The 16125-nt window shown below is 51.2% G+C and overlaps 1 protein-coding gene and 1 long non-coding RNA gene across 8 annotated transcripts; one reads left to right on the forward strand and one right to left on the reverse strand.

Annotated features, from left to right (window-relative positions):
• Positions 1-64: 64 nt before the first annotated feature.
• Positions 65-12096, forward strand: LOC105497005 (uncharacterized). 7 transcript variants are annotated; one of them, XR_011617889.1, is made up of 6 exons: positions 65-1369; positions 2469-2622; positions 2880-3089; positions 3643-3746; positions 5134-5282; positions 7423-12096. It is a non-coding gene; the product is annotated as an uncharacterized lncRNA (long non-coding RNA). The 7 variants fall into 7 exon arrangements; XR_011617890.1 differs by lacking the exon at positions 2880-3089; XR_011617887.1 differs by lacking the exons at positions 2469-2622; positions 2880-3089 and adding an exon at positions 6922-7042.
• Positions 9456-15358, reverse strand: LOC105497006 (leukocyte immunoglobulin-like receptor subfamily A member 4). Its single transcript, XM_071087798.1, has 8 exons — positions 15232-15358; positions 15041-15076; positions 14571-14855; positions 14111-14410; positions 13577-13873; positions 13037-13339; positions 9799-9849; positions 9456-9649 (listed from the first exon to the last, which is right to left on the reverse strand). Exons 1-8 carry the CDS (start codon positions 15263-15265, stop codon positions 9456-9458), a joined length of 1500 nt encoding a protein of 499 aa, XP_070943899.1. The 5' UTR covers positions 15266-15358.
• Between the last annotated feature and the right edge of the window lie 767 nt (positions 15359-16125).

The raw sequence follows: 16125 nt of genomic DNA on the forward strand, positions 1-16125 counted from the left end.
CCATTGCCATGGCAACGCCCGGAAGTTGCCGCCCTTTTCCAAGGCGAACACCCACTGACCGGAAGTTACCACCCTTTCCTAGGAATTTCTGCATACGTACCCTTTAATTAGCCTATCATTAAAAGCAGGTACAAGAGTGACTGCAGCTGTGTTTCTAGGCTGCTGTTCTGGGCACCCTGCCTGCGGGGCAGCCCTGCTACCTGAGGCGGAGTACCTCTGCTGCTGCTGCTGTGCATGGCCGCTTGACGAGAGGTTGGCGTAACCCTTAAGGGGTTAGGTAACACTAGCTCACCCTTAAATGTTGTTTTATTTTATTTATTTATTATTTATTTTTTTTTTTTGAGACGGAGTTTGGGTGTGTTGCCCAGGCTGAAGTGCAATGGCGCCATCTCGGCTCACTGCAACCTCCGCCTCAAGCTCCTAAGTGGCTGGGATTACAGGCGCCCACCACCACGCCCTGCTAATTTTTGTAGTTTTTTTTTTTTTTTTTTTTTTTTTTTTTTTTTTTTTTTTTGAGACGGAGTCTCACGCTGTTGCCCAGGCTGGAGTGCAGTGGCGCGATCTCGGCTCACTGCAAGCTCCGCCTCCTGGGTTCACGCCATTCTCCTGCCTCAGCCTCCTGAGTAGCTGGGACTACAGGCGCCCGCCACCGCGCCCGGCTAATTTTTTGTATTTTTAGTAGAGACGGGGTTTCACTGTGGTCTCGATCTCCTGACCTTGTGATCCGCCCGCCTCGGCCTCCCAAAGTGCTGCTGGGATTACAGGCTTGAGCCACCGCGCCCGGCCTTTTGTAGTTTTTTAGTAGAGAGGGGGTTTTACCGTGTTGGCCAGGCTGGTCTCGGACTCCTGACCTCAAGTGATCCACCCACCTGAGCCTCCCACAGTGCTGGGATGACAGGTGTGAGCCACCGCGCCCGGCCTAAATTCTTTCTTAGGCAAAGCCAAGAACTGTCCTGGGCTATGCCCCAATCTGGGAGCTCACCTTGCCCGCGTCATCTAGTAACCAGGAAAGGATGATGAGGACAGCGAGTGAGAGGCAGAGAGACTTTCAGCCGAGGCAGGGACAATTAGCAGAGAGGCCAGATGGCTGGACAGCAGAGATGGTGACAGTCAGCGATCCAAGCAGGGGAGGCAACGGGTGAGAGACACGGAGAGGTGGCACTGGGCAAGACAGCGAGAGGTTGCTGAGACAGGTGGAGAGGCAGCGAGGACAGGGCAGTCTGTGATCAGGGCTCCAAGAGCGGTCACACTGAGGCCGTAACGATAAACAGCTGCTAATGCTGCAGAGCTGTCATACCAACCAGAGGCTTTGCCCTTGGCGCCTGCATCTTTCCCTGGCTGGTGGTGGAGCTCAGCGACGGGCAAGCAGGTGAGACCCCCGCTCCAACCGGCAGGCCCATGGGTTACCAGTCCCCGCACTGGACCCCTGGGTGACAACTGAGCCCACCCAAGCGGGGGGATCCTGCAGAGACCTTCACCTGGGCCCCATGTGGAAATGTTATTTAGGCTCTTGGGGATGGAGAAGTATCCCCTTTGCCTCCCCGCTAATATCTGGTGAGCTATATGGGTAATGTGTGCCCTAGACACCTAAACCTCACCAGAACACAATGCATCCATGTAAGGAACCTGCGTGTGTAGCACCTGAATCTAAAAAAATAGCGTAACATTAAAACAACAACAACAGCATCCAAAAGCCGGGTGAGGTGGCTCACGCCTGTAATCCTTGAAGAGATATTTAATTTGATGGAAAATTTTATAATTCTCTAAAATGTAGATATTGTCTAAATAATTTAAATTAGATTTATCAAAGCAAGAACTGTCTTTATTTTGAAAAATATTGCATTTATTTACTCAAACAATGAAGAAGTTAGTGGATTACAATGTGATTTAACTGGTACTAAAATTTGGGAACTATTAGAATGCTGGTAAAGTACAGATTAGTTAAAAGAAATAGGTGCTTTAGAAAATCAAGGTAATTTCTGAAAGAATATATAATAATCAGTAACAGTTTGGTTCCAGAGTTATAAAGAATGGGGAGAAAAGTGGGAGAGCAAGAAAAGAACACTAAGTTATGCACACAAACAGGTTCAAACTTCTTAGGAAGGAAATGTTTTGTCACAACAAATAGCATAAATTTAGCAAATTTGTATTAGAGACCAATAAATAAATCCAAAAAAGAAGAGGGGAGTGGTCTATGGAACCAGAGAAGAATCTTACAGATGAATTTATATTATACTAAATAAATGTAGAAGGGGAATAATAAAAGAGAGATTCACAAGAAAATATCTGTGAATTTTAGATCAGCTGGGATTATAGATTCCATGCGCCCTTAAAAAACAAGAATTCATGAAAAAGAAAAGACCTTCTCCTTTTCTTTATCAAAGTGATCTTGATGGAGGCACAATTAGAGAATAAATGAGGCATATTTTACTTCCTGGGAGAGTAACAGGAAAATTCCCATCCCACAGCTCTTACGACTTAGATCTTAGCAGTCAGAACAGAACAAGCTTTCACTGCTGATGAACCAAGTGCAATGACAACTCTGAGAAGCTTTAGCTCTACATCATGATGGATTGGGAGCAGGTGCAAAGCCTGTGGGCTATCAAAGCACTTTGACCTCTGGTAAGAGTCAGAGTCATATTTAGACTTTAAAATACTTATATTCTCTAATTATTTCTACTCCCTAATCCTTAAAAATGTAGCCACTTAATATCAAAAAGATATTTTTATTTCTCTGGATGGAAGAGAGAGTTTCTATTCTTCACGCTTAATCCAGAAATTCTCTATAGACGTAAAATCATCGGTGGAAAAAAGTGCATACTGCTCCCCAGGACCTATCAAAAAAGTGATGAAGGTTTACGGTTTTGTACTCATCACAGAAAGTTTTCGGAAACTCACTGGCGTCACCAACCAAAGCACAACATGCTGCCACCACAGATATTTCTAAATGTCCGAAGTAGCAGCTTCCGTTAGACAACAGGAGTGTAAGCAGGAGCCAAGAGTGAAACATGCTCTTCACCCTCTTACAAAGACTGTGAGGTTTGGTGTATTCATCCAGAGAGACTTCAAATGCAGCTATGACAGAGAAGGTAGACAAGACATGTCAGGCATCCCTGGGGTGAGAAAGTTTGGGTGATTCTGTCTCAGAGAAAATATCCCTGCTTCTTGTTTTTTTTTTGTTTTGTTTTTTGTTGTTGTTGTTCAGTTTTTACTCTGAGGGATAAAACGAATTATATGTCCACACCATATTTTTATGATAAACATTTCATTCCTCTAAGAATGAGCATCTGAACCTAAAAAATTAGGTCCACGGCCGGGCGCGGTGGCTCAAGCCTGTAATCCCAGCACTTTGGGAGGCCGAGACGGGCGGATCACGAGATCAGGAGATCGAGACCATCCTGGCGAACACCGTGAAACCCCGTCTCTACTAAAAAATACAAAAAACTAGCCGGGCGAGGTGGCAGGCGCCTGTAGTCCCAGCTACTCGGGAGGCTGAGGCAGGAGAATGGCGTGAACCCGGGAGGTGGAGCTTGCAGTGAGCTGAGATCCGGCCACTGCACTCCAGCCTGGGCCACAGAGCGAGACTCCGTCTCAAAAAAAAAAAATTAGGTCCACTTACCAAATGCCATTTTTTTGCTGCAGAAGTAGCTGCTGCCATCATCACAGTCTGTGCGTCTGTCCAAAAGGGGCATCTTATCCCAGAGATAAAGTTTTGGGACACCATGAGGTCATCTCCTTGCTGACAGGTAATTACCATTTTATCTGTAGGTACAGTGACAGCGTTCACATGGGGATTTGAGATGATCTCAGAAAAACACTTGTGAAATGTTTAAATTACCGTAAGTTACTAATAGCTATTAGTTGTGATCAATTGGAGTTAGTTTGGCAGAATATGAAAATCTTAGTTGTAATTTCTTTTTTTTTTTTTTTGAGACAGATTCTCATTCTGTCGCCCAGGCTGGAGTGCAGTGGAGTGATCTCGGCTCACTGCAACCTCCACCTCCTGGATTCAAGTGATTCTTCTGCCTCAGCTTCCTGGGTAGCTGGGACTACAGGCGCGTGCCACCATGCCCGGCTATTTTTTTTTTTTTTTTTTTTTTTTATAGTAGAGATGGGGATTCACCACATTGGCCAGGCTGGTCTCAAACTCTTGACCTCGTGATCCGCCTGCCTCGGCCTCCCAAAGTGCTGGGATTAGAGGCATGAGCCACCGCCCCCGGCCATGTAATTACTTTTTTAAGGACACTGAAAATAGGCCTCCAATCTCTTCTGGCTTCTAAGATTTCTATTGAGAAGTCTGCTTCTCACCTGATGGGGCTCCTCTTGTGGGTGACCTGTCCTTTTTTTCTAGCTGCCTTTAGGTCTTTTTCGTTTGCATTTACACTGATAAATCTGAGGACTGTGTACCTTGGGGATGGTCATCTTATATATAGTATCTGGCTGGACGTCTCTGTGTTTCTTGGATTTGTGTGTCAAACTCTAGCGAGTTTAGGAAAATATTCATGGACTATATCCTCAAATATATTTTCCAAGTTGCTTATTCTCTCTCCTCTTTCAGGAATGCTGACAAGTCATATATTTGGTCTCTTTAGATAATGTATTTCTCAGAGATTTTGTTCATTTTTAAAAGTATTTTTTCTTTATATTTGACTGATTTGATTCAAACAAGTCTTCAAGCTTTGACATTCTTTTCCTCAGCTTGGTCTATTCTGCTGTTAATGCTTCTCCACGTATTATGAAATTCGCGTCGTGAATTTTTCAACTCAAGTAGTTCAGTTTGGGTCTTTCTTAAAATTTAATCGTTCATGTCATTAATCACGTTACTGGATTGCTTGGGTTCCTTGGATTGAGTTTCAACTTTGTTCTTGATTTGAATGACCTTCCTTGCGATCCAGATTCCAAATTCTACGTTTGTCATTTGAGACAATTCATACTGATTAAGGACAATTTCTGGGGAGTTCGTGGGCTGGTTTGGAGATACTAGGAGTCATTTCCCTGATTTTTTTCTCATCTGGGAGGGTTGCTATTCCTTTCATTGCAAGGGTATAAGTTGAGTATAGTCTGTTGGCTTTATTTCTGGAAGTTTTCAGACAACTAAGGCATTGATGAATTCTTGCTCTTGGTTTCTTCCAGGCGGTAGAATTGAGTAGTGATTCTTGGTGTTGTCGTTCGGCTGCGATCCAGTAGACGGCGCTTGAGAGCAACAGGCAACAGACAGGCTCGCACTCCACTACGTGGTGCCTTTGCTGACCTTTGTTCTCGACCGTGATACTTTTGAAAAGGTCAGAGCCGTTTTTTTTGTTTTTGTTTTCTGAGACAGGGTCTCACTTTGTCCCCCAGGCTGCAGTGCAGTGGCACGATCTTGGATCACTGCAGCCTCAACCTTCCCAGGCTCAGGTGGGTGACCCCCCCACCTCAGCCCCTGAAGTAGCTGGGACTCTAGGCGTACGCCACCACACTCCGCTAATTTTTGTATTTTCAGTAGAGAGGACGTCTCACCATGTTGCCCAGGCTGGTCTCGAACTCCTGGGCTTAAGCAGTCCTCCCGCCTCGGCCTCCTCAAGTGCTGGGATTACAGGTGTGAACCACCGTGCTCTGATGTTTCTTCATGTGTAGCAGGACGAGCCGCGGACAAAACCCCTCAGACACTGAGACAGTGAAGGGAGTGGCTTTAATCAGCTGGGAGCGTCTTAAAATCGGAGCTCGTCAGGTGCTCAACTTCTGTCCCTTTGAAAGGCTCACGACTCTAAGGGAGTCTGCGTGAGAAGGTTGTGATCTGATTGACCAAGCCAGGGGGTACGTGACGGGGCTGCGAGCAGAGCACCGGTGGTCAGAGTGAAACAGAACAGAACGGGAGGTTTCACAATGTCCTTCCAGACAATGTCTGGAATGTACAGATAACAACAGTTGCTAGGTCAGGGGTCGAATTTTAACTGCCAGGCTTAGGTCAGGCAGGCCCAGGCCTGGTTTCGGGTCTGGTTCCTAGGCGCCAGGCTACCTGCCTTTAGTTTAGTTTTTAGTCAAATACATCCCTTGTCCTCCTCTGGCTCTGCAGATCTCACTGTCACTTACACTCTACGTCTCTGGCCCCAGAAGCCCTTGTTCCCCTCATTCCACCCTCACACTTGGGGCTTGCCTGGGAGTGAGATGCACAGCAACCTGTCTGATGCCTCAAAGAACGTTTGGGGTTAAGACAGGACTTCCTCACCTAAGAACAGGAGCCTCAGGGAGTCGCTGGGTTCTGATCACACCTGAAGGGTGTTCCAACTTCCTCACCTGAGAACAGGAGCCTCAGGGAGTCGCTGGGGTCCGACCGCACCTGAAGGGTGTTCCTGTTCTTGCCATAGCATCCGAACACCCACCTGCGGCTGAGGGTCATGGGGCCCACAGGGAACAGGGCTTGGGACTGTCCACTAGGGTGTTGCTGAGAGTCTAGGGTGCAGGGGAGACTGAGTTCTCCTTCCTCAGTCAGAATGAATCTGTCCGGTTGCAGCCGTGAGCCACACTGGAGGGTCCTCTCTTAAAGTCACAACAGGCTCAGGGGGGCTGAGAAGGTAGATTGGCTGTAGAATCCTAGGAGAGAAGGAGGCAGTGTGATCTCTGAGGCTCAAGCCTCCCACCTTATCCCTTAGGGTTGGGCTGTGAGAGAGAGACGCCCCTGAGAGCAGACCCCTTTCCTGAGGGCAGAGCCTGGGGCTGGGACCCCAAGGTGTCCTCCCACCTGTCACCACCAGCTCCAGGGGGTCAGTGAGCTCTGACAAGTCACTGGGGCTGAAATAGTGACAGTAATGTCATCCTACATATTCATTTGTTATGGACGTGATAGGAGAACTCAGCCTGTCTCCAGGCTGCACTGGGCTCTGTCTGTCCCAGGGCACTGGGCTTCCCTCTTTTTTTTTTTTTTTTTTTTATGTTTTGTAGATGGAGTCTTGCTCTGTCGCCAGGCTGGAGAGCAGTGGCACAATCTCGGCTCAGTGAAACTTCCGCCTCCCAGGTTCAAGCGATTCTCCTGCCTCAGCCTCCCAAGTAGTTGGGACTACAGGTGCCCGCCACCACGCCCAGCTAATTTTTGTATTTTTAGTAGAGACGGGGTTTCACCATGTTGGCCAGGCTGGTCTCGATCTCTTGACCTCATGATCCGCCCGCTTTGGCCTCTCAAAAGTGCTGGGATTACAGGCGTGAGCCACCGCGCCCGGCCCTGGGCTTCCCTCTTTATCCAGTCGGTACTCCTGGGCCTCCAGGTTCCCCTGACACCAGACACACAGGCCTCTCCCAGGTGATCACAGAGCCTGTCTCAGCCCATGGGGAGGGTTTGGGGAAGGAATGGTTCCTGAAATGGAACCAGAGACTGGATCCCAAGATCTCTTTCACTCCCGGTCCTCCAGCTTAGTCCAAAACCCCTCTCTGTTTTATCACCCTCAGCCCAGAACGACTGTGCCCCCCCAACCCTGAGAGCCCAGGGGCTGGAGTAAGAGAGAGGCTCGTGGAGAACCTGGTAGCCCCATCTCCCTCCATCACTGACTGAGGCAGAGAAGCACGAACATCGTGATGCCTGCTCTGGGGGCTCCAGCTGTGGGAGAGGAGACCACAGGGCCCTCCAAGACAGAGAGATACACGGATGTGGTCACTCAGAGCCTGCTGCTGCCCGTCCAGGTCCCCACAGCTGTGGACCCACAGGAAGGGAAACTGCTTTTCTCTGGGTTTGGCTCTGGTTTTCCCTGGGTGGGGAGGGGGATGGCTTGGGAGGACCCCAGACCCTCTGGACACATGAGCCTCTGCTCCCCTCCCCTGCCCCAGGTCACCGTCACTGCTGCAGGTGGGAAAGGACAGGCCCCTATGGAATCGGGTCCTGGGAGGCTTCCCTGGGAGGTCTCCTTTCCCAGGAGGTCCCAGCTGGGAGTCAGAGCTGAAAGGAACTTTCCCACCCGCAGGCCTCTTGCCTTTACACCTGGAGAAACTGAGGCCCAGGCAGGGGAGGGGCCTGTCCATGTCACCATCACCAGAGGAGCCTCAAACTGATGACGGAACTCAGCCCTTCCTCCCCTGGACCTCGCCCACCTCCCACTCAAAGCCCTGCACTGACCCCATGGGGGTGAGGGGCTGGTCCTCATGGCCTGTTAGGTCAGGACAGGCAGGGGAGGGCTGGGACTGCCCTGCTCCCCACGTCAGCCAGGCTGCTCCTTCCCCAGGCTGGGCCCCAACATCTCCCTCTGCCTCGACCCCGCCCCTCACCAGCCCAGCCTGAGGCCCTGGGAGCCTGTGGCCCCTCCTCTGGCTCTGGAGGGAAGCCGGTACTTGAGTCCTTGAGGGGAATGGGATCCTCTGGGAGACTCAAGACTGCCCTGCGGGAGGCCGCCCTCTCTCCGAGCCCAGAGGCCTCAATGACTCACCGGTGTGGAGGAGGAGCCTGTGGGTTGGGGGCTGGGATCCCTGGAGGGTCCTGGGAATGGGCACAGAAAGGGACTGAGGAATTGGAGCTATCCTGCAGTCCCCACCTCCACTCAAAGCTCTCCCCTCCATCTGCCCGGTGGCCTCTCCAAGACCCTCCCTCTCCCCACCTAGCACCTTCTGGACTCCAGGTGAAGGAGACGAGGGAGAACCGCTGTTGGCCTCCTCTCCTCTGAGGGGCGAATTCCTCTGTGGCCGAGCCTCCCTCAGAGCCCCCTTCACTCCATCTCTGCCCAGAGCGCTCCTGGGGGCAGGGCCTGAGCCGAACCTTCGAACTTAGAGAGGGCAGGGTCAGGACCTTTCACCCAAGACCAACCCAAGACCACCAGCTCTGACTGGGGTGTGACAGCAGGTCGGGGAAGGTGCAGTCATGTGAGAATCTTGAAGCTGCCCATGAAGGGAGTGTTTATACCACAGTCATCAACAAATTCCACAAATAAATGCTTTTTAGAAAACGTTTTTGTTGTCGTTCAGGAAGCCAGTCTATGGGCACAATAGCAGGCTTTTCCATCAGACACCTCTCTTTTGATTCCTAGTGACTGTATTTCTAGAGAAACAACAGATGGAGAGTGACAGGTGGTAGGGCATCACTTTGAACTTAAATTTTGCAAATGCAAATCTGATTTTTGCACATGGATTTAATTATCAAAAGCAAATTCCATGTTATGAGCTGAAAAGATAGTCCCAGTAATACACATCAGAAAATGCACTAGCTAGAAATAATGAAAGATGTATTACCTGAAAGTGGAGCAGAGCATGAGGTCACAGAGGAGCGGACCCAAACTCACCATAGGGGCAAAACCTTACATCATAGGGAAGAAAAAGGAAGGGAGGGGCAGTCAAGGAGAGTCAACAATGAGGAGGAAAGCACCACAGTTTAATGGAGGAAGCATCTTCTACAGACACCCAGACACCTTCCTGCACCTGACCCATGCTGCTTCCCCTTGATATTCTCAGCAGACACTTCCCCAACTGCTGCCCCAGTCTTGCAGAACCTCCTGGGATCATCAGATCTGTTCCCAGGGCTCCACCACTCTGAAGGGTGCATTGTCTTCTCTGCTGTTCACCTCCTGGCTGCACCTTGTGGGGCTTCTCTGGCTCTGCTGAGCCTCAAATAACAGAATCCCAAGGAACACCAGGACCAAGCCAGCTATACCCATGCGGATGAGATTCTCCACTGTGTAATCCTGGAGGTGTGGGGCTAGGGATGGTGGACAAAGAGGTCACAGAGGTCAGGGCAGATCATGATTACCCAGGACCCCTGGATGTCCACCCAGGGTACCCACCTCCCCTTGACAGGACCTGACCCTCTGTGCCCAGCCCCATAACTGGGAGCATCTCCTCACTCACCAGTCTTGGAATCTGACTTATTTTGTGCTGGATTGAGGGTCTCAGTTGCTTCTAAAAATCAAAGAACAAGGATGTTGGCAAGAAGCTGAAGAGCCTCTCCCCCAGGCTCTGCTTTCTTATATTCCTCTATCTCTCATGGTGTGGCTTTATGTAGATCCTTAGTGAACACATTCTCTGCTCTAGCAGGCCTCCCCTGGTATGTCATTGGGTTTTTCAACCTCTCTCTGCTCTGGGAATTCAGATCTTGTGTCTGAGTCACTTTGGAACAACGTTTCCTTGAGCCCAAGAGCTCAGGACTAGTGAGAAGAATGATCTCCCAACTAGAAAGAATTGAGCTCTTGTGTACTGTCTTGGATGTGCAATCTTGTGCAACAAGAACACAAAACTAATTCCCCCAGAGACAGAAATTTCCATTTTTCAGTGGATGAGGACCCAGTCTCTGTGGATGAGGAGTTGGTCCTCAGTGGCTCTTGAAAGTCAGGAGTACAAGGACTGAAGGCTGCGATGGCCCCCGCTGCGTGCTGCCTCAGCCAGCTCCCCTGCGGTTTCATCATTCGTTTACTGTCTTGTTAACTAATTCTTCATACAGTTAGGAACACCAACAATGTGATATACTTAAATATGAAAATGTATTGTTTTCTAAATGATAATGACTGAGCGGGACAGAAAAACATCATTTCTGCGTTTTTGAAGTATGAACCTAGATTGAAAGGTGAAAGCAAATATGTAAAAACATACCCAAACTTAAAAAATAAAAACAAATAAATATTTAAAAAATGATGGAAAATATTAAGCATAGGAATGAATACTTGAATATATGTTTGTGTCTATATATGTACATATACATATATTCATATAAAATATATGTGATTAACATGGCTTATAAAATATATGTGATTAACATGGTTTGCATTTGTGTCCCTTTGAAATCTCACGTTGAATTTTAATCCCCAGTGTCGGAGGAGAGGCCCAGTGGGAGGTAACTGGTTCGTGGGAGCCGACTTCCCCCTTGCTGCTCTCATGATAGTGAGTTGTCATGAGATCTTGTTATTTAAAAGTGGGCAACACCTCCCCGTTCTCTCTCTTCCTCCTATTCCAGCCTTAGAAGACATTCCTGCTTTCCCTCCACCTTCCGCCATGATTGTGTTTCCTGAGGCCTCCCCAGCCATGCTTCCTGTATGGCCTGTGGAACCGTGAGTCAGTTAAACCTCTTTCCTTTATAAATTACCCAATCTCAGGTAGGTTTTTGTTTGTTTGTTTGTTTTTGAGACAGAGTCTTTGTCTGTCCCCCAGGCTGGAGAGCAATGGTGCGATCTCAGCTCACTGCAGCCTCTGCCTCCCAGGTTCCAGAGATTCTCCTGCCTCAGCCTCCTGGGTAGTTGGGATTACAGGCACCTGCCACCACGACCAGCTAATTTTTGTATTTTTAGTAGAGACAGGGTTTTGCCATGTTGGCCAGGCTGGTCTTTAACTCCTGACCTCAGGTGATCCGCCTGCCTTGGCCTCCCAAAGTGCTGGGATTACAGGCGTGAGCCATCGTGCCCAGCCTCAGGTAGTTCTTTTTTTTTTTTTTTTTTTTTTTTTGAGGCGGAGTCTCGCTCTATCACCCAGGCTGGAGTGCAGTGGTGCAATCTCAGCTCATTGCAAGCTCCGCTTCCCAGGTTCACGCCATTCTGCTGCCTCAGCCTCCCAAGTAGCTGGGACTACAGGCACCCACCACCATACCCGGCTAATTTTTTCGTATGTTTAGTAGAGATGGGGTTTCACTGTGTTAACCAGGATGGTATCCATCTCCTGACCTCATGATCCACCTGCCTCGGCCTCCCAAAGTGCTGGGATTACAGGCGTGAGCCACCGCACCCGGCCCATCAGGTAGTTCTTTATAGCAGTGTTAGAACTGATTAATACAATGATTGTAGATACATATGTATATGTGGCTTTAGATATTTGTCTTAAAAAATATAATGTAGGCCGGGCACGGTGGCTCAAGCCTGTAATCCCAGTACTTTGGTAGGCCGAGACGGGTGGATCACGAGGTCAGGAGATCGAGACCATCCTGGCTAACACGGTGAAACCCCGTCTTTACTAAAAAATACAAAAAACTAGCAGGGCGAGGTGGCGGGCGCCTGTAGTCCCAGCTACTCGGGAGGCTGAGGCAGGAGAATGGCGTGAACCGGGGAGGCGGAGCTTGCAGTGAGCTGAGATCCGGCCACTGTACTCCAGCCTGGGCGGCAGAGCGAGACTCCGTCTCAAAAAAAAAAAAAAAAAAAAAAATATATATATATATATATATATATATATATATATATATAATGTAACTACATATATATTCATAGTTGAGGTGAGAAAGAGGGGCTTACAATTTGGAAATATAAAAGTGAAATTTCCAGTTTTTTATGGTTGATATAAACAGCCTCAGCGTCTTCCCCTTGTCCATGTCAGGCCTGGACCCCGGGACCCCAAATCCTGCTCAGATAGAGGAGGACAGACCTAGCTCCTCTGCCCATCATCGCTGCTCCCTCCTTCCTGCCTGGTCCTAGGACACCTCCCTCCCCTCTGACCACCACAGAGGGAACACCTGCCCCATCCTCGGGGCCCCAGGAAGCCACGTGGACCATGCCCCTTTTGTCCACTCTCCCCTCTGCTCCCTTTCCTGAATATTGGAGATAAGGTTGAGACGAGTCTAGAATATTATACTGGGTCAGAGTAACTGCGTTTTCATCTCCCATGGGGTCAGGACTTAGAGGTTGGGACACCCAGACGTTGATTCTGAGATGGAGACATCAGGAGCAGAGCGTGTGGGGCCTCCGTCTTCCACTCTCAGTCTAATCTCATCTCCTCCGAGGCTCACCCCCACCTCCTTCCAGTCCTCTCCACTCTTTACCCTACTGAGACTTCAGGGCTGGGAGCCCCGGGTGGGAAGTCCCCATCTATTTCCACACTCCCCTGGCTAGACCTTCCCCTGGGTGGGAGGTTCCTGTGTGTTTCCACCCTCCCATGGGCTGGGCCCTCCGCTGTGCACCTTCCCCCTTCACTCTCCTGTTTTCTTAGTGTCCTGAGCTCTCTTGGGGGCAGGGCCTGCGCTGAGAGAGGCTCAGGGCTCAGAGAGGCTGGTGCTGATGGAGGAAGAAGAGGAGTGGGCAAGTGAGACAAACGGATGGACATTCCCTTGGAAGCTCTCCTTTTTCATTTCCAAGAACCTCTTCGAGCTCAGAGAGGACAGAGTCAGGGCCCTCACCTGAAACCACAAGCTCCAGGGGCTCACTGGAGTGAGACAGCAGGTAGGGGTCGGAGCTGCGTGAGCCGTAGCACCTGTAGGTCCCCGCGTGGGCCGAGGTCACGGGACTCATGGGGAATTCAGCCTGGTACTGCTGAGCTCTGTAAGTGGATCTTAGACGCAGCGGGGGATGGGCTGCCCCCTCCTTGGCCAGAAGGAAAGTGAACATCGGACCCCATGACTGACACAACAGGGTCACCTTCTCTCCTGAGGCCACCGTGGGGCCCAGCTGCACTGAGAGGGAGGGTCTGTCAGGGATCTGTCCTAGAGACAAGAAGGATGGGTGAAGGGTTGCCCCACCTCGTTCTGAGCTGAGCCACCCTCAGGCCTCTCTCTGGGACCCTCAGTCTGAGTCTCCCCTCCCTGCCCATCCCCTGTCTCTGTCTGTCTTTCCTTCCCTTGGGAACTCCCCGCCCCCATCCCGGCCATCACCACCTGGGCTCCCCCCGGCAGGGCCTGTGCAGAGCCTGGGTCCCTGACTGAACCCGCTGGGCTCCTCACCTGCGATCAGGATGTCCAGGGGGTCGCTGGGGGCCGACCACTTGGAGGAGACATTGTGTGCACCGTAGCATCTGTACTGGCCCCCGTGGGAGCCCCTCACAGGGTTCAGGGTGAAGCTGGCCTGGGAGAGCCCAGCCTGGGACTGCTGTCCAGGGCGCTGGGGGAGGCCATCGCCCCCCTCCTTGTACAGAGCGTATCTGATGTAGCCGACATCAGAGCCACACTGGAGGGTCAGGTTCTCTCCGGGGGCCACGACAGGGCCCTGCAGGGTCAGGAGGGAGGGCTTCCTAGACACACCTGGAGGGAAAGTCGAGTCGGGACTCGGAGGGGCTGGTTCCTCCCGCACCCCTTCCTTCTGGAGCCTTCCTCACTAGGGTTTCCAGTGTCCTTGTTTTTTTCTCATCCTGTATTTGTGTCCCCAGGAACCCCGTCTTCCCCTCATCTTTTCTTCTTCGTGGGCTAGCCTGAGGGTAAGGCTCCCAACAGCTCAGCCGCTGCCCTGACTTTGTGTGAGGAAAAGCTACGGCTTCTTACCTGACACCAGTAGCTGCAGGGGGTCACTGGGTTCCGACCACACGTACGGGGTGTTGTTTTCATAGCCGTAGCATCTGAACGTACCCCTGTTGCTGAAGGTCAGGGGACCCACGGGGAACAGGGCCTGGAACTTTCCATGGTTGTGTTGGTGTGAGTCCAGGGTCCAGGAGAGCCTGTGGTCTCCTTCCTCGATCAGAGTGAACCTGCCCAGTCCCAGCCGTGAGGCACACCGGAGGGTCACGTTCACTCCTGAGGTCACCACAGGGCTCGGCAGGGCGGACAGGCTGGGTCTGCTGTAGGCTTTCAGGAGAGCAAAGGGCAGCTATGTTTACGTGGGGCTCACACCTCCCACTTTATCCCGCAAGGCTGGGCTGTGAGAGGGGAGACCCCTTGAGAGCTGAGAGCTGACCCCCTTCCCGAGGGCAGAGCCTGGGGCTGGGACCCCTGAGTGTCCTCTCACCTGTCACCACCAGCTCCAGGGGGTCGCTGGGCTCTGACCAGCCTGCAGGGCTCTGATAGTAACAGTGGTATCGCCCTGCGTGTTCCCACATCATGGATGGGATGGAGAATTTGACCTTGTTTTCAGACTCCAGTGTTTTTAACATGTGCCTCGATATAGAGTTTCCCTCTTTATCCAGACGGTACTCCTGGGCCTCCAGGGTGCCCTGACACCAGATGGTCACGGGTTTTTTCCAGATGATCACGGGACCTGGCTCTGCCCACAGGATGGGTTTGAGTAGGTTCTCTGGAAGGAAACCACAGGTTAGGTCTGAAGATGTCCCCAACCCTCAGATTCCGGCTCTCAGCCCCAGGACCCCCGTCATCCCCATCAGTCAGCCCAGAACTGCTGTCCCCACCCCCAGCTGCCCAGGGGTGGTCCCTTGTCCCCAGAGAGGAGGAGGGACCTGGGACAGCTGGGGACAGACTCACCTGCCTGCAGGCAGGTCCTGGGGCCCAGGCTCAGCCCTGGAAGAGAGTTCCCTGTGAGAGATTTGCCCCCAAAGCCTGAGCAGGTCTTCTTTTCCTTGAGCCCCTGGGGTGTCCTAATTGACCAGGGCCTGGCTATGGATTGGGGTCTCTCTCCTAGACTAGGGTCTCTCCTCCCCCTCTTAAGATCTCACCAAAGCAGAGCAGGGTTGTGAGAATGGGGGTCATGGCATTTCCTCCTCCTCCTGGCCCCGGCTGTGCAGGCAGGTGTGAGCACGGTGCCCGTAGACAGACAGACACATGGTGTGTAGGCACACGGAGGCTGGGTCCTCCCCATCACGAGGTCATCCCATCAGCAGCCCCACAGAAAGAGGAACTGCCCCTCCCCAGGAGCCTGGCTCTCATTTCCCAGGGCTTGCTCTGGGGGTGAGCACCAGACTCTCTGGAGATATTTCAGACACAAATGGGAACTCACAAGGGAGTCTTTAAGAAGGACGTTTTGGACTGGATGTCCTGGCTTACAAATGTAATCCCAGCACTTTGGGAGGCCAAGGTGGGTGGACCACTTGAGGTCAGGAGTTCGAGACCAGCCTGGCCAACATGGCACAACCCCGTCTCTACTAAAAATACAAAAATGAGCCAGGCGTGGTGGCCCAAGCCTGTAATCCTAGCTATTCGGGAGGCTGAGGCAGGAGAACCACTAGAACTCGGGAGGCAGAGGTGGCAGTGAGCCAAGATCACGCCATTGCACTCCAGCCTGGGCAACAAGAACAAAACTCCATCTCAAAAAAAAAAAAAGGACATTTCCACCTCTATGTGGCACAGCACAGGAAGTCCAGGTTCCTCACAGACAGGGAGGAACCAGGGATCCAGGAGAAGGTGGGACGCTGTGGTTCCCCCTCTTCCATGTTTGTAGATGGGCACTGCCATATCTCTGCTTCCTGGTGGGAGCCCATGAGGGGCAGAAAGAGGAACTACCCCTCCCCAGGAGCCCAGCTCTCATTTCCCCAGGGCTTGTCCTGGGGGTGAACACCAGGCTCTCTGGAGATATTACAGACAGAAATGAGCTCTCCCCTCACTTTGGCTGC

Source organism: Macaca nemestrina, chromosome 20 (assembly GCF_043159975.1).
Source record: "Macaca nemestrina isolate mMacNem1 chromosome 20, mMacNem.hap1, whole genome shotgun sequence".
Taxonomy (NCBI): Eukaryota; Metazoa; Chordata; class Mammalia; order Primates; family Cercopithecidae; genus Macaca; species Macaca nemestrina.